The following is an 18842-nucleotide window of genomic DNA, read 5'->3' as shown; positions in this document are numbered from 1 at the left end:
TAGGCTAAAAAAAGAGAAAATGAGAAATGCTGCTACTAGTTGGGGAAGAAGCCCATGAAAATGTCAAGTATTCCAGGTCTGCTCCAGTTTGGGCAAACAGCAGAATTACACTTCTTGGAGCTCTTGTGGTTGGGTTGGGGCCATGTGACCAGTTTGCCAATGGATTTTAAGTGTGAATGTTAGTCTTGTCCATATGAGACCTTCAAGGGTCCTTTTCCTCCCATGGGTTCTGACAAATACTTCTAGAAAGAGAATCATGACAAGACTGATGGATAGCCAGCCCTCAGCTGACCAGTGACAGATAGTAGTAGCACATGGGAGAAATAAGTATTTTGCAGTTCATTTGGATACCGCAGCATGATAGCCCATCTTGGCTGATGAAAGTGTTCGTCACCCAGTCGTGACCAACGCTTTGTGACCCTAGGAACGGTAACCCACCCTGTTCCTCTGTCTATGATATTCTCCAGGCAAGAATACTGGAGTGGGTAGCCATTCCCTTCTCGAGGGGATCTTCCTGGCCCAGGGATGGAACCCAGGACTTCTCCATTGCAGGCAGATTTTTTTTTTTTACTGTCTGAGACACCAGACTAATACAAGATCTAAGCTCACTTCCCTCCCAAGAACACTGTGGCTGCTATTCTGTTTTTGCTTAGTGCAGAATTCTGGAGCAATGGTTAGTTTTCTGGACTCTGAATGCAGCTGCTCTTTAGCTTTTGAGTGCTTAGAGCATAGAGAGTTTATTTTATTCATACCAGTACATCTAGCACCTAACACGTAGTGGACAATGTTTCAGTTAATGTTTGCCAGTTGAAAAATTGGAAAATAATTGAAATTCACTCCTGTAGGGGACTGCTTTAGTGAACACAGTTGACTTCTTTATATTTTATTATATATGTCAGGGCATTGACCTTGTGAACAATAAAGACCATGCAATACCTCCACTGAATTTCCATCTCTAAAGATGTGAATTAGCTGTGGCCAGTTCTTTAGCCAAAAATAAAGAAATTAATGTGGGTTTTGGTATCTTCTGTGTAGGGCTTTGGAAGGAGAAGGAATATTTTGTTATTAGTTCTGCATTTAGAATATGCTGTGTGTTTACTGAGTACTACAGGCTCATTACAATGGAGTCAGTGATTCCATTTTAATTCTAGGACGTATAAAGCACTGAGGATGGAGGGTGCTCCATTCTTCAATTGGAAGAACAATGGGAAAAAAGAAGCTAGAGTTTGCCTAGTGCCTACACTGTGCCAGATGAGTTTAATCCATTATCTAATTTAACTCTTATAACGATCCTGAATGATAGATATTATTATGCTGGCTTTTTCTGATAGGGAAGTTATGGCTCAGAGAGGTTAAATGCATCTCTTAAGTATGTACTGCTGCTGCTGCTAAGTCTCTTCAGTCGTGTCTGACTGTGTGCGACCCCATAGACGGCAGCCCACCAGGCTCCCCCGTCCCTGGGATTCTCCAGGTAAGAACACTGGAGTGGGTTGCCATTTCCTTCTCCAGTGCATGGAAGTGAAAAGTCAAAGTGAACACGCTCAGTCGTGTCCGACTCTTAGCTTATAGTAAGCGGTAAAAATGGGATTTTAAATAATTGTTTTTTTTCTAATTACGAAAGTTGTAAACCACATAGTATCAATGTACTTGAGTATTTTAAACTAAACTTTTGTAGTTTCCTGTATCCTTCATTTATCCTTTTAGACTTAGAAAGATTTATGTTGTATCATCTTGGAAGATCATTTGTTTTATCCTGGAGTATGGTAGGTCAATGTTCCTCAAAGTCTGTGCCTCGGAACACTAATTCTGCGAAAAATGTTTTACAGTGGGCAAATAAGTTTGGAAAACGCTTGCTTAACCAATTTCAAAATGTCTTTTTATCATAGTCTTTAATATTTAATGTCTATTTTACATTTTCAATAAAGGGAGATATAATGTAACAATTCCCACATTTACTTGACCAGAGATCCTTTTTCAGCTGAGCAAATTATGTGACCACTCTTCTTTGGAACACACTTTAGGTACCGTTCAAATATCCAGTGTTCATTTCAATATAAAAATACTCTTCTCTTTTGGGAATTCTACTTAATGCCTTACTTAAATCTTGCTTGATGCTATGTGTATATTGACATCCCTGTGGGGGGAAAATATGTACATGATAAAAGTTGAATGGCAACCATAGACATGACTGGGCTGTCAAGACGATCATTTTCCGATTATTGGACTGTAACCCAGTAGTATTGGAGAGAGCATCAAAATCCTCAGATAATATAAAAAACGATCCCTCATTCCATGAGTAGTGTTAGCTTCCCCCCCTCTGATCTTTATCAGAAAACACAAAATGGCTTATGAGTTGCAGAGAAAAAGCTATCCAATTGCTTTCTCATTGTTGCATGCCACGCAGGAGCCAAAGGACCGGGAAATGATGGAAAGGCAGAAGAGAATGGAGCTAGGTAACACCTGGCTTGGTTAAATGGGCCCTGGATAGCTGAGAACTGAGGGTATTTTGGCCAGTGTGGAATGCTGAAGGCTCTTGTCTGGCTAAAGTTTTCCTAGAGATCCAAGAATGAAATTCCCCTTGGGCTTCCTTCTCAAGCTTCCTCCATGCATATTCACATTTCCTAATGAACCAGCCACTCATTAGAACATGATTTTCTTGCAGACACTTGCCCTCAGTTCTAGGTGTTGCTGGCATTTCTTAACAGCTCTGTTGTCATACCTATATAGCAACTGAGAACAAATTTTGCTAGTGCTTAATATGATTTCCTTATACCCAGTCAAAACCCGTTTAGCATTTCTTAGTTCCAACCATAGGGTTCTAACCTAGCTGGTCCAGCAGTGCCCTCTTCTAGAGAGTACAATGCAGTCAGAGATCTGATGGGTGAAGGAGCGTGTAAAGTGAAAACTTTGTGGAACTTTTAATTCTCCAAATAACACTAAGTGCCTGCTCCACAAATCATTACACAGATCAGAAACCAGACCCTGTCCCATTTGAACAGCCCAAGTAGAAAATAATCTTTTTAAAGCTTCTCAGAGATTTTCTGGGAATAGTCAGCTACATCTAGAGAAGGCATGCCCTACTTTCTCATGAGCAGTAGTACAGGGAAAGATTAAAATTCAGGGTGAGAGTAAAAGCCAGTGCCCAGTCCTGATGTAAGACTGGGACACAGAAATGAGGTGTAACAAGAAGACTGGCTTGGAGACAGAAAACCTAGGCTGGTATCCTGATTCTGTTTCTTCCTGGCATTTTGACCTTGGTCAAGTCACATAGCCTCAGTGATACTTTCCAAAATGAGGGTGAAAAGAGATACTGAATGTGAAATTGCGTGTAAACTTTATTATAAATACACACAAAAGTTTGCTGATGCAATTGGTTGAGCTTCCACAGGATGCTCAGAGAATTTCTGTTGCAGGTGAAAAGTCTGAGGGTGAACATCCCGAAGACCCAGCACACTGAGAGGCTCTGTGAAGGTGCAGTTTAAACAAAACTAGTGGCAGCTGCTACGTTTCCTGTGCTTGTTTGCAAACTGTTCCTATGGAGTGAGGGTGCGCAAGAAAGAGGAAGGGAAGGAAGGGAGAGTCTCTTCTCAAGGGTTAAAGCAAGATAGTGCTGTAAAGTGATTCCAGATGTACAAATATTAATATCTCTCTCTCTCCTTGATGAATGAGAAGGTATGACCCAGTTAGGAAGCTGCTAAAATTACCGGCGCCACCGAGACCTCAGTCGATGGCTCGGAGGAGATTTTTATCCTTACCCCGGCAACTATCATGCTGATGAAGGGCTCGGACCTGCTGCAGCAGATCTTCCAAAACTTCACTCTGTCCCTTGTGTCTGGGCGCTCTGTCGTCATAGTCTTTCCAGTCTATTGAACAAAAGAAACAAACAGAGTGAAATTTTCAAGTAGGAGAGGCCTCTTCCCTGCCTTGCCTCAGGAGCTGAGTTTTGCTTAGACTACCCGCAGACTCGGTGGATGAGCACCCAGCACTCGCACACGGAGCAGGAACTGCCAAGGGTTTGGAAGCTGCCATTGTTCAGGCCCTGTACAAAACAGTAATTGTGGTTGGTGTCTTGTGTTGGGCCGTTTTAAGGCAAGAGAAAATGGTAATCGAAAGCCCAAAGAAAATAGAGGATTTGGGAGTCCAGTGTTCCCCTCCCACAGCTCCTTACCCTCCTTTTCAGCATCCGTGTCCTAATCAGTTCCCCTGTCACCTCTCCATTCAGCACCCCAGGTCGCGACTGCATTTCCACAGAAGGAAAGAGAGGGGGTGGGAATGTGCAGACTAGATGAAATCCACAGTCCCAATGCTTTCATTGTAGGTTTCACACTTTTGGCCAAATTGACATTTCTTTCCAAGGAAAGAGCCCATGTCAGATGCCAAGAAATGGAAATCTACATTTTAGCTCTAATGAATGTCTGCTTTGGTTAGCTGGCACAGCAGCTCTTGCACATACTCTGAGCCACCAACCACCCTGTCTGCTCAGTCTCTAAATATACAGTATTAGCTTACATGGCAAATTTAAATTGCAATACCCACTGAGATTTTTCTCCCCCTTCTATTTTCATTCCATTTGGCTATGATGATATCAAAAGTAATAATCCGTTTGGGACTAATGTCAAGATTATAATTCTGCTGTCTCCAACTCTAGTTTTTTTTTCTTTTTTTTTTTTTTTTCAGCAGGTCAGTCATTTCAAAGTCCATCCCTTTCCTCCTCTAATCTCTTTCCCCCTGGCTTTTGCTTTCTGGATCTTTCAAAAGCAACAACTTAAAGTGCTTCTTAGTTTAAATGCTTTCTCTAAAATTGGTAGACATTCTTTTCAAGAAAAGCCAGTGAGTTCATGAGTATATCTGAGGCTTACGTTCTAATTGAACAAGTTTCAAGTTCCCTCCACCTAGAGTTATTTTAAAATAGCGAGTCTCTCTTGTTCAGCCTCTTGTTAAGCTGATGCCATGACTGTTGAAAGTAAAGTAAAAGTGAGCGTCGCTCAGCTGTGGCCGACTCTTTGTGACCCTATGGACTATACAGTCCATGGAAATCTCCAGGCCAGAATACTGGAGTGGGTAGCCTCTCCATTCTCCAGTGGATCTTCCTGACCTAGGAATCTAACTGGTGTCTCCTGGATTGCATGTGGATTCTTTACCAGCTGAGCTATGAAGGAAGGCACCCATGTCAGTTACGTTAGGTAAAAGCATTCCGGATTGGTCTATCCTAGGCCAAGCAATTCAGCATAGTCAGAAAGGACTCAGGTTATGGAATCAGATAAGTCTGGTTTTAAGCCCTGACACTTCTGATTCCTAGTTTGGTATCTGTAAGCTGACAGAGACTTGACTCAGTAGTATGAAGAAGGGGTATAGTATCTATCTGGCAGGATTTTTGTGAGGATTAAATGAGAGGTGTATTATATTAGATATTCAGCACGGTGTTACATGGCAAGCCTTATGTAAATAATAACTTGAAAAAAAGGGACCTCATTGATGGAAAGTGAACTTCCTGAATGGTGTATATGGAAACATTACATACATTTCAAACACATTAGCAGATAATTCCCTTTGAAGTGGAAGGCCTCGGAGATTTTCTAATCCCTCTTCCTTCCCATCTACCCACCATGTAGCCATCTTCCTTTTTCACCTCTCAGAAAATAAAGGCCCAGAGATAGCCATTCCAATTCTAAATCATTCAGCATGTTGGTGGCGTAGCCAGGACCATAACATAGTCCGTGACCCTCCGTATAGCGCTCATTTCCTTATATCGTGGTGATGTTTTTGTTTTTGTTTTCTGTTGAGAAGGAGGGTGAGAGTTTGTTTGGAGTCTGTGAGCTGTGGCTTAGTTGTGGTCGACTCGAGACAGGGAGTTGGCATAGGTGCTTTCTGTGGACGCTGTGTCTTGTTGGCAGAAACCATGACTTAATTTCTCTCTGCCTCAGGGCTCTTCTCTGTAAAGTGAGCTTTTGAATCTCTTTTTTTAGGTTATTTGTGGTTTCAGAGGAATAATGTAAGTAAAGCACTCTTCTGGGCACATTGGAGATGCTCATTAAATGTTGGTAAAGCATTGTGACTTGAAATATGATGGTGTTCATGTAGAATGGGCTAGGAAAGAGCTTTTACTGGGAAATTCAGAGATATCCGAGGAAACAAATTCCAAGTGGCCCTTGGACTATCTATAGTGTCCCTGGTATCTGGACACAGTGAGAATAAACGATGCTCTCGTGAATTCCCAGAGGCCGTTATGTGTTTGTTCTCTTAGGTGAATATATCTGAAGTACTCAGATAAGATGAGCAAAGCTGTTTGCTTGAGTGAGACTCCTGGGTGGCTGAATTACTACATGACTCTGAACGTACTCATACATTCTAATGAGTGTTAATACTGCCATCAATGCAGGGGGAGATGAATGAGACCTGGCTCTTTCAGCTGAGCCCTATTACATCAGAGGCGAGCTTGAACTGATGACTTTATGATACATTAGAAAATTGCTAATGCTAAATTGCAGCCTTAGTGAGCACTGGACTTGATGCCAAGGTTTTTGGAAAGAATGAGTTTTTCTCATAGATGTTTGGAAGGTTCTGATGACTACATAAAATAGGAGACTTTAGGGATGAGGAACAAAACTGAAAATATATTAAGAAATCAGGAACCTGACAGGAATAAACTTAGCGTGGTAGGAAAAGAGCAGATTGTGCCACATAATACTGTTCACTGTTCTGGTAACGAGAACACTCCAGTTGCAATACAACGCAGAGCTTACATTCGCTGGCGATATCAGGGCTCTCCTGATCGTAACTCAGACAAGTCTGTCTGGGTCCTGTTCTCTTGGTACGTACCATGCCGTTTAACATCAGTCTATAAAAACACATTAAGGCCTTTTGTAAAAATATTTTAAAAAGCTTTATAGCTTACTGGAACATATTACCAGATTTCCAATTACTCTGTCATGTTAGAATACATTGTCCTCTAGTAAATATCTGAATGCTGATATATGTTACATCACAATGTCATACTCTGTTTATAAATAGAACCAGAGTGTTTTTATATTGTTCTTTCCAAGTGACATGGCAAGTCTGCAGCGACTATAATGACATGTTTCGATTTTAGTTCTTTGCCAGATACCCCTACTAATCAATGCGCTGTTTTAGAAAGTGTTGCCATTCGCTATGTTAATTACCAAGTAATAAGTAACTCTTCTCAGCCCTGGACAACTGTTCTTTTCATTCTGGAGAGAGCTCTTCAAATGGACTGTGAGGGAGAGTATCTGAATAGAATTTGAGGTTTACAGAACCAGGATCCATCTGATGTTTATAAGTAAACACATAATATAAGTCAGAACTGGTGTGGGGTATGCATTTGGAGTGGGTTTCCCCCTGCCCCACCTTCAGGCGTACTGTTTTTCCCTACTTTTTTTTTTTTTTTTTTTGCTTTTCTATTCCTGCTATCCTTCCATCTTGAAAAATACATATCCTTCCTCTCTGTCCCACCCTGGAATGAGATTGGTTCCTTAAGTATCTTAGTATACTAGATGGTATAGTAGTGTTTTATCTTAATCTTGCAATATTCCCCCACGTGTTTCTGGCAAGTCTTCAGTAAGAAAGATGCCCAGGTAAGACTGGAATAGTTAAATCATCAAACGCTAGGGGACTCAGGAGTCTTAGAGATATTTTGTATTTGTGGTCCAAGGCTCTGTATGGCCCGATTTAGCTATCTGAATCCACAAGAGGCAAGAATACACAGAAGAACTCTACAAAAAAGTCCTTAATGACTCAAATAACCATGATGGTGTGGTCACTCACCTAGAGCCAGACATCCTGGAGTGTGAAGCGGGCCTTAAGAAGCATTACTATGAGCAAAGCTAGTGGAGGTGATGGGGATTTCCAGCTGAGCGATTTAAAATCCTAAAGGATGCTGCTGTGAAAGTCCTGTGCTCAATGTGCCAGCAAATTTGGAAAACTCAGCCATGGCCACAGGACTGGAAAAGGTCAGTTTTCATTCCAATCCCAAAGAAGGACAATGTCAAAGAATGTTCAAACTGGTGCACAATTGTACTGACCTCACATGGTAGCAAGATAATTCTCAAAATCCTTCAAGCTAGGCTTCAACAGTACGTGAATTGAAAACTTGCAGATGTACAAACTGGGTTTAGAAATGGCAGAGGAACCAGAGATCAAATTGCCAACATCTATTGGATCATAGAAAAAGCAAGAGAATTCCAGAAAAAACATCTTCTCCTGCTTCATTGACTCTGCTAAAGCCTTTGTGTGGATCCCCAAAACTGTGGAAAATCCTTGAAGAGATGGGAATACCAGACCATCTTACCTGCCTCCTGAGAAACCTGTATGCAGGTCAAGGAGCAACAGTTAGAGCTGGACATGGAACAATGGACTCATTCAAAATTGGGAAAGGAGTACATCAAGGCTGTATATATTGTCACTTTGCTTATTTAACTTATATGTGGAGTACATCATGCAAAATGCTGGGCTAAATGAATCACAAGCTGGAATCAAGATTGCTAGAAGAAATACCAATAACCTCAGAAATATCAATAACCAGAAGAAATATCAATAACCTCAGAAATATCGATAATCACCCAATGGCTGAAAATGAAGAGGAACCAAAAAGCTTCCTGATGAAAGTGAAAGAAGAGAGTGAGAAAGCTAGATTAAAACTCAACATTCAAAAAACTAGGATCATGGCATCCGGTCCAATCACTTCTTGCAAATAGATGGGAAAAAATGGAAATAGTGACAGACTTTATTTTCTTGGACTCCAAAATCACTGCAGACATTGACTGCAGCCATGAAATTAAAAAATGGTTGCTCCTTGGAAGAAAAGCTATAACAAACCTAGATAGCATATTGAAAAGCGGAGACATCATTTTGCTGAATATATATAGTCTATATAGTCAAAGGTCTATATAGTCAAAGCTATGGTTTTTCAATAGTCATACGTGGATGTGAGAGCTGAACAATGAAGAAGGCTAAGTGCTGAAGAACTGATGCTTTCTAACTGAGGTGTAGGAGAAGACTTCTGAGAGTCCCTTGGCCAAAAAGGAGATCAAACCAGTGAATCCTAAAGAAAATCAACCCTGAATATTCATTGGAAGGACTGATGCTGAAGCTGAAGCTCCAATAATTTCGTCACCTGATGTGAACAGCCAACTCACTGGAAAAGACCCTACTGCTGGGAAAGGTTGAAGGCAGGAGGACAAGGGGCGACAAGGATGAGATGGTTGGATGGCATCTTTGACTCAATGGATATGAATTTGATCAAACTCCAGGAGACATTGAAGGACAGGGAAGCCTGGCGCACTACAGTCTATGGGGTCGTAAAGAGTTAGACATGACTGAGTGCCTGAACAACAACAGCAGTAGTTGGTATTGGCTGGTTGGCTTTTAGTCTGATAGCAGGGAGCTAGTTACTGCATAGAGTCTTGACTAGTTCAGACTTAATCCTGGCTCAGCCATGTACCAAAGTTGTGTATTGGCTGGTTGGCTTTTAGTCTGATAGCAGGGAGCTAGTTACTGCATAGAGTCTTGACTAGTTCAGACTTAATCCTGGCTCAGCCATGTACCGAAGTCGTGATCCTGGGCAAGGCAACATCTTCTCTCAATCCTAATTTCCTCATTAGTGGAGGAGGAGTACAGCATGGTGGTTAAGAGCAAGGGACACAGGGTTTAGACTTGACTTCAGTGCTTGCTAATTTTGTGTTGTTGGGCTATGTGTGTGTGTGTTATGTACATCAACATGAATAGTTCCGTCATCAGTAAACTAATAAAAATCACCTCAATAGGTTTGTTATGAAGACGGACTTAGTCTGTATAAAATTCTTAGATCAACATGCAGCATATAAGCAGCTTTAGAAATGTCAGCTCTGGTGTTGATAGTGATGCAGAGGATGATGGTGAGGTTTGTCCACAAGATGGGAACAGCAACTGCTGTTAGGGTTAAGCGACATCCCGACTGTGACAGCTCATAAGATACCACCTGGTTCATAGTTTCTCCCAGGTAAGCATTATTAGAATACTTGAAAAATGCATAAATGTATAACAAGGAAACCAAAGAGCCCATGATCTTATAGCCTAAATATCTACTGTTAAATTTTAATAATTATATGCAGACACACCTACCTAACTGTGGTCAGACTCACAGTTTAAATGACAAAAAATTGTGAAATTTGTTTATATAAAACTTACACTATAAGAATGTCTTCTATACAATGTTGGTTTTTAAAAAACACCATTTTTAATGGTTGCATTTTGCTCTCTAGTGTGGGTCCTTATACATCATGTTTCATTTAACCATGAAGTCGATATTGGATATTTGTTCTCCCCATCACACATGATATTTCACTGTATCACTATATTGCTGCAGTGCCCATGTTTGTTTATGATTGTGTGTCTGCATCTGTTTCTTTAGGTTATATTCTTAGATGTATAATTATGGGATAGAAAGAAATGAATGTTCTTACAGCGGTTGATATAATATAAACATTGTTTTCCACAAAGGATGGAGCTGTTTGCACTTTCGCAAGAACATGTGATACCATTCTAAATGATCACATTAGTGAAGATTTTTTTAAAATTAAAATATAATTCAGAGCAATAGACTTATTATATAGAAAAATCTATCATATTGTGGTATGTCTGGAGATATTTCTTCTTATTAAATTTTCTGGTTAATAGAGAATTACCAATTATACCACACATAAATTATTAATTTTAAACTAAGGGCCTTTGCTGGGTTTTTCTGCCACCATTACAAATATTACAGATTTTGTTTGTGGCAGAGTGTGACAGAGTGCCTGTTAATAAGAAAACTTTGCTTCTGATGGAATGTAAATAAGATTTGCTAGATTTTTGGTGAGGGAGGGGAGGTGAGAGCTAAAGTGGGTTGCATGTACTCGGGGCCAGCCAGTCCTAGTATGACATTCCAGTACATCCTCACAAAAGCCCTGTGAAGGGCATGATTCGACCCATTCTACAGATGTTGAATTGTGACCCAGAGAGTTTAAGTAAATTTTTAAGGCCATGCAGCTAATAAAATGTGTAATGGGTATCAAATTCAGTCTTGCTGCTTCCAAATTCCCCCTTCTTTCATTCCACTGAGTTGCCTCCCAGAGAAACATTTCTGCAGAGGAATCATTCATTATGTGGCCAGATGCTACTCTGAGGAGGTCTTGTTAGTCCGAAGCAGTGGGGAGCGGGAATGGCAGGGGCATCCCGAGGATGGATTTGGAGTCGGAGCCTGGCCAGGCTTGAGAGAATTCACAGCCACCACCTACTAGAAGGAGAAGCACATGCTGGCGTCGTGGTCTGAGCAGGTCCCCATCCTTTCATGTTATAAGCCGACACTTGAACAAAATACTGTTGGCCCTGCAAAGTATTGAAACAGAGAGAATGAAGCATTGGGAGCTTTATTTAGTCAGTTTTGCTGTGTCTGATGAACTCATTCATCCCATGACCCACACTTTAACTTTCTAGCTTTTCTTGACTGCTATGTTTTACATGATAATAAATGTGTTTGGGGTGCCCTCTTAATTTCTTTGTGCTTTCTTTTTTCCAAAATTGGAATATCATAGTTGCTTCTCCTGACCTCGCCCCAAATGTTATACACCAGTTTTTAGGTCATAGTCCTGTATGGTTTACCAAAACCTGCAATTTCTCACCCTTTATCTGTTTTTCCTTTTTTTTCTCCTCCCTAGTGGCATATGCTATCACCTTTTTCTAACTGATCGTCTTGCTTTATAAAATTGGCAAGTTGTAATGAACACATTTTCAGATTAATAATTGCAGGTCTGCTCCATTCTTTCAGTGGTTGCATAGTACTCCACTTTGTTTAAACACATTTATTTATTTAACCAATCCCTTGTCGGTGGGCAGATTGTTTCCACATTTTATGATACAATAAATAATACTGTAATAAATATTCTTTACTCAATTATTTTTTTAAAAATTAAATCTTTGATGTTACTTCCTTTTAAAAACCATTGTTAAAACAATAGTTTATATCTTTAATATCTTAAGATATCAAGAATTAAGGAGTTTTGGCTGTATGGAGGTTCCTCAAAAAAAAACAAACAAACAACAATTTCCATATGATCCAGCAATTCCATATCCAGATATTTATCCAAAGAAAGCAAAACACTGATTTCAAAAGATATATTCATCTGAATGTTCATAGCAGCATTATTTACAATAACCAAGGTATGGAAGCAATCTGTGTCCATCGAACGGATAAAGAAGCTGTGATACACACACACACACACACACACACTCACACACACTCACACACACAAAGGACTCAGCCGTAAGAGTGCAGTTTTGCCATTTGCAACAACATGGATGGGCCCAGAGGATATTATGCTTAGTGAAATAAACCAGAAAAAGATAAATACTGTATGATATCACTTATATGTAGAGTCTAAAATATAAAACGAACTAGTAAATATAGCAAAAAGGAAACAGACTCACAGATATAGAGAACAACCAGTGGTTACCAGTAGGGAGAGAGAAGTAGGGAGGAGAGAGAAAGGAGAAGAGAATTAAGAGGTACAGACCGCCAGGTGAAAAATAAAGAAGATACAGCAAGCACGTAATGCACAACGCAGGGAATATAGCCAATATTTTATAACTTTAAATGACGTATAATCTATAAAAACATTGGGTCACGACATTCCACACCTGAAACTAATATAACATTGTAAATAAACTGGACTTCTATGTATTTATTTATTTTTGGCCGTGCCCCCTGGCGTGTGGGATCTTAGTTCCCCGGTCAGGATCCAACCTGTTCCCTGGGCAGGTGCAGGGGCAGCGTGGAGTCTTAACCACTGGACCACCAGGGAGGTCTCATATGCTTCAATTTTTAAGAGAGAATTAAATTGTTTTTTGTTTGAGTATAGCATTTTAAAATGTTTTGTATAGTTTTATGTTTTTGCTTTGAGGAATACTTTTTTCCCCCCAAAAGGGTATTTCGAAGTCAGCACTTGTTAAAGCATTGCTTATAAAATCTGTAAAATAGTGTTTGAAGTTAAAAAAAAAAAGAAATCTTTGTAGAGCCTTTGCTAGGGAGTTAATAATAGTGGCCTTACCTATTATAAACTTAATTTTTATAACATTAGAAATGGGTTTCTATGTACCTCAAGGTTATGGAGATTCTGTAGAAGTGTAAATCTGCTTCTAGGCTTTTATGTGATTAGGATAGTGTCTGCATTATTCTCATTGGACGGCCAAGTGGAAAAACTTAATCCCTATAAAAATTAGTTCAAATATTAGAGAATTCTCTGTGGAGAGTTTTCCATTTTTATCACCATATCACTTTTTCTTTTAAGCAGTGGAAATTCCCTTGGGTTCTCTCTGGCCCTCTTCCACCATGTGAGCTATAGTGTTGGGAATCAGATGCTGATAGCATCTCTGGGGGCCACCCACTCAGGGATTTGTTTGTCCTGCTAATCCATAGTTTTGGCCCTGGTGTGGATGTGTAAGTAAGATGAAAAGTTAAGATTCTGTGATGATGACCCAACCACCAAGAATTCTATTAGAATAAGCTGGTTCAAACTTGATGAAGTGCAACCTAACACAGCTTTTTAACTCTGGGCTTCAGGATCATGCTTTACAGACAACTGTTTTAATTGATTAGTCTTTTAGAAAAATAAGAAAATTCTCCCTCTGCCTCTCACATTTGAAGGTCCTAAGATATTAATTATTTGAGTTGGATAAGCAATAATACAGGTTTAAGTTTACCTAAAACCTTTTTTAATTAAAACAAAATTGATGGTCCAGTTTAGCTGCATTAATTGTTTGAGGAAATATAGGGTTTGTTCCAGTCTGAAGTGAGTTGTTAGGTGTTTTTATATACTGCATTTCATATGCTCGTATAGTTTGTAGTTCTATAAATAATTAACATTTAGATCGGTTAAACAAATAAGCACAGTTTGTTTCAGGTTTTCATTCACAGTTTAAATTGGTTCAGGTTACTGAGAACCGTAGTGCCACCAAATATAGTTTCTTTTTTGTGAAAGCAGATTTAGACACCCTTTTTTTTTTTTTGTAATCAGGGGAAAAGGATTTCTCTCAGGAAATTGTGTGACTCCAGTTGATGACTGATCTCAACCAAAGCTGTCGGGGTGAGGGTTAGATGAGGCTGTTATTTTTACCATCAGACAGGGAGTCAAAATTGGATCTCTGAGAGCCTTTGATCCCTCCCCCCAGCCCCAAGATTAAACTGTGATCCAGAAAGCAGCAGCTTTCAAGGCTTGCATGAGGCCAGTCTTTTTCTGATCTCTGTAGAACATGGCAGCTTACAAAGTGGTTCATGCTGTCTGCTCTCTCCTTTGTGGGGTTCAGATTATGGATACCAGACATATCATGCTTAATGAGTGGCAGTTGTTGCCAGAGGAATGGGCGTTGGCTGTTGCTTCCAAAGTAGGCATTTGCTACGAGTATCCCAGCACAGACATCAGGGGCAGGGGAGCAGGGAGTGTGACGGGAGGACTTGGCGTTTACCGTTTTCAGTCCTGTGATTGTGTATTTCAGGCTCTGCAGGTTTTCCACGATGATTTCTCCAGCCAGAGGACAAAAGTCTTTAGACATGCTCCATTCCACTGGATGGAAAGGGGAGGGTGGGGGGAAAGCAAAGGAGAGAGAAAAATAGAGAAAGAAAAAAGGAAGAATAGTCATCTATCAAGAATCTCTCTCGAAAACAGTGAAGTTTATCATCTTTCCCCTATATTGGCAATCTAACAGTTCTCAGGGTAAGGCAGTTTCCACGTCTACCATTATTTTTTAAAACAAAAGCAGGAAAAAAGCACTCACTCCCTCAACAATGATTGTGCATGCTAAGTCGCTTCAGTCGTGTACGACTCTTTGTGACCCCATGGACTGTAGCTGGCCAGACTCTTCTGTTCATGGGATTCTCCAGGCAAGAATACTGGAGTGGGTTGCCATGCCCTTCTCCAGGGGATCTTCCTGACCCAGGGATCGAACCTGCATCTCTTAAGTCTCCTGCAGTGGCAGGCAGGTTCTCTACCCCAGCGCCACTGGTATGTATTTATGTGTATAGACACACACATGCTAAGACATATTATATATGTTTGTTGTATATAGAAGATAAGTTATTTATTACATGTGAGAAGTGAAGGATTCATTAGGATATTACCTTCTATTTGTTCCCCAGGTCTGGTTTCTGGTTCACTATTTTGCTGAGAGTTTTACTTGAAGATCCCAGGGGTATTCTTCTCACAAATAAAGAAGCCTCCTTTCATGCCCTCCTGCATAATTTGACTCCTCACTCTAGAATAATTCTTTTTTTTTAGTGTCCTATGCTCTACTCCTCTGGCTTTGCTTCTCCTCCATGATAGTGTCTTCCAGGCTTTTTCATTGGCTTCTTTTCAGCTGGAGAATTTGGGATTTGTGGCTGACCTCTTCACTGCTCCCCACACACCTGACATCTCCAAAGCGGGTGTTCATTCACAGTGAAATCTAACACTCAAATTGTGGCACCCCATTTTACTGTGAGACATGCTCTTTCATAACATTTTCCGCTGGTTGGAAAAACCCATGGTCAGGAGAGAGATTGTACATCATCAGTAAAAAGGGTCTTAAGTGACCGTTTACACATGGCAGGATTTGAGGCAATCCTAAATGAAGCGTGAGCTTAAGTCACATGGAAGACAAGGCCTGCATATTTCTAAACCTCATGATGACAAGCTATAAACCTTAAGATTTAAATTATATTCTCTATGACACTTAAATACTTCAAAATTAAGCCAAACCATCTAAATCCTACTGCTCCCCCAGACTCAGACAATTCCTCTGCTGTGGAAGTACTCCACTAAGTACTTTTTCTTATAGGAATGTTTCTCTTCTCTTTTTCTTAACTCCCACTCATGACTTTGCCACGCATCTAGTCAACCAACCTAAAACTCGGTGCATCCTGGCCTCCTCTTTTTCTCCACTTCCTCACAACTGGTTGATTACTATACCCAGTAAATTCTGTTTTTAAATGCTCCCCATAAATTTCCCTCTCTTCCCTCACTGAAGCTATTCTAGAGTAGACTCTCACAATCATGAACAATTGATTTTTTTTTAGGCCTACTTAATAAACTCTCTTAATTGACTTCTCTGTTCATATCTGTATCCTTATATACAATCTTCTTATTATAACCTGCATTATAGTTTTAAAATAAAGATCAAATTATTTCGTTTCTCTGCCGAAAATCTTTTCTCGGTGTCTAGTTGCTTTCAAAGTGAGATGAAATCTGAACAAGGCATTCAAGGACCTTCACAGTCTAGTCCCAACCTCATTCTACTATGCTTATGTTCTGCCATTTCCCAAAGCAAAGTCCTTGCTTTGTAAATCTCTGTTGCCTGGCTATTATTCTGTGTGTTTTTACGCTTCTGTCTTGTGTTCATCTTCCAGCTTTGTTTGTCAAAACCCCACGAATCCTTTAAATTCCTCAGGAATAATTAATTAAATACATCTTTTTCTGTGTTCCCAAAGTACTTTATTTGTATGAAAATAAGGTTTAATGCACATAATTATGCTTTATTGTATGTGTCTCTTTTTCTTGTTAGATGTTGGGAAATTTAAGAATAAGAAAAGTGTTCGTCCTTTTTGCCCTCTAGATCCACACGTGGATCTGGGCTCTTGGTGCATAGAAGATGCTTACTAAATATTTCACAAATCAAATACATATATATTTGTTTTATTGTGTGCGTTTGTATATGTACACATGTCCACACACACACACAATCCAGAATAGACTGGCTTTCCAACATAGAGATATTTTCTCATGTGAATCTTCTCCTTCTCCAGACTCTTGCCCTTTGAAGCTCTCAGGCACATTATAAAGTCTAATTAGAATCAAATGATTAAGGTTTTATGTTTACTCTCAAATCAAGCCTATACCTTATTATAAATACATATTTAAAAAATATATATGGATGTATTTTAATATATGTATTTTATATATGTGCGCATATATGTATAATTTTTTTTTCCAAATGTTTTATTATGCTTATGAGCTCTTAGTTCTTGTTAAAGCCAAGTTTCCTAAAGTCAAATTAGAGAGTTTGTAATCAGAGAATAATGTTGCATATTATTTTAAGCTAAAGAAAAAAGAGCAGTCACTGAGGGAATTATCACAAACAAAATGAAAATCAGTAGCACATGTGCAAGAACATTTATAAAGAACAAAGAATATAGGAAAATTCTAGAAACAAAAATATCTCTGGTTGCCATTGAGACATATATGGTTGACTGATGTGGTGAAGCCCCAAGCCCAAGGCCGAGGATCAAGAGCTTCTGATTTTGGGCTAAGGATTCAGGGTAACATCCAAAAGAAGAACTAAGATTTAGTGGGAATAAGAGCAGATTATTTGAGAAATGATTAATGAAAAGTTTCCCAGAGATGCAGTTTTTAAAGTTTCTGAAGAAACAACAGTTTATTTTTGAATAAGCGCTGTCATGTTCTATTGAAATATGTTCTACAAAGCATATTTCAGATGGAAAAGAGGGCCTGGCTTCTTGAAAAACAGCACACGCACACACAAAACAAACAGAAGCAGGTTTGTAGGGAGGTATGGTCCTCTTTAGGAGTTAATAGAGAGGTTTAAACTTTTAAGTCTAATTTGATTTTATAATGTGTGTAGATTTCAACAGGGGAAGGATTTAGAGAAAGAGAAGACTCATGTGAAAGGAAAAAAGTTCTCCACGTTGGAATGGCCAGTCCATTCTGGGACAACTTAGTTTGTTTCTGGGACAAACCTAGTTTTTTCCCCTCTAGGTACTTCCATGGGTTGGTGGGCTCTTTTGACATACAGAAGGTGATTCTGCTCACTCTTGGAAACAGAGTGAGTAGGAATCACTTTGAGAGTCAATTGGGAGTTCTAAGAGGGCAACTTACTAAGGTCTCTCTGGAAAGTTCTGTGTAGGTAGTTTAAAGACTTAATATTAAAGCCATGAGAAAAATCACTTATACGTCTGCTCTAAATCCCTGAAGGGTTGGAGCTGTGTATATGAACTTTAAGACTATATAAGACTTATAATTTTCAGATAAAGATTAGGGCAACTGTTTCTACTTAGGTCTGGGAAATAAAAGCAGGGTTCAATCATGCAATAGCTCACAGCAGTTGAACATTAGTAAAAAAGGTGCCAGACAAAACCTAGGTGTTAGTATTTCTTAACATTTGGCTCTGGCTCAAACTGTGAATCAGTGTATTTATATCAAATAGCTATGAATATTTTAAATGTGATTAGCTATTTTAACAAATATTTCACTTTTATCTAAGCTTTAGAAATGTCAGCTGGGTGAGAGAGTTCTAGCTGAACCATCACCATTTTCCTGAAGACAGTTATGTAAACCACAGACCGAAAGCTTAAGAAGAAAAAGAGTTCCTAACGGTTTGGCCTTGTCATTTGAAGTCTGTAATGTAAGGAGAAATGTCCCAGGGAGAAGGGTAGAAAATGCATGACTGGAAGCGTTAGGATGTGCAAGCAGAGAACTTGGTCAAAATGCAGGTCAATTTCATGCCTCATGGTGTGGCTTGAATGATTAGCAAACCCTGGAGTTGTAGCAGTGTTATAAATGAAGAGGCCATCCAGAGTCGGGGGAGCCTCAGTGAGGCACGCACTACTTACTGTGTGATGCTGCTGCTGCTGCTGCTGCTAAGTCGCTTCAGTCGTGTCCGACTCTGTGCGACCCCATAGACGGCAACCCATCAGGCTCCCCTGTCCCTGGGATTCTCCAGGCAAGAACACTGGAGTGGGTTGCCATTTCCTTCTCCAATGAATGAAAGTAAAAAGTGAAAGTGTGATGCTGAGGACTGTGTGAAAGCTAAGGCATAAAGAGGTA

The 18842-nt window shown here is 39.7% G+C and overlaps 1 protein-coding gene across 1 annotated transcript in view; it reads right to left on the bottom strand.

Annotated features, from left to right (window-relative positions):
* The window catches only part of ANKFN1 (ankyrin repeat and fibronectin type III domain containing 1), a 393710-nt gene that overhangs the window by 79790 nt on the left and 295078 nt on the right, over positions 1-18842 (bottom strand). Inside the window, exons 8-10 of the mRNA XM_060395103.1 lie at positions 14494-14591; positions 11271-11361; positions 3756-3863 (exon numbers count right to left, since the gene is read on the bottom strand). Coding sequence (XP_060251086.1) covers positions 3756-3863; positions 11271-11361; positions 14494-14591 — 297 coding nt within the window. The remainder of the gene's footprint in view (positions 1-3755; positions 3864-11270; positions 11362-14493; positions 14592-18842) is intronic.

This window comes from Ovis aries, chromosome 11 (genome assembly GCF_016772045.2).
Source record: "Ovis aries strain OAR_USU_Benz2616 breed Rambouillet chromosome 11, ARS-UI_Ramb_v3.0, whole genome shotgun sequence".
Lineage (NCBI taxonomy): Eukaryota > Metazoa > Chordata > Mammalia > Artiodactyla > Bovidae > Ovis > Ovis aries.
Note: the sequence above shows the minus strand (reverse complement) of the source record. Positions and strands in the feature narration are given on the sequence as shown.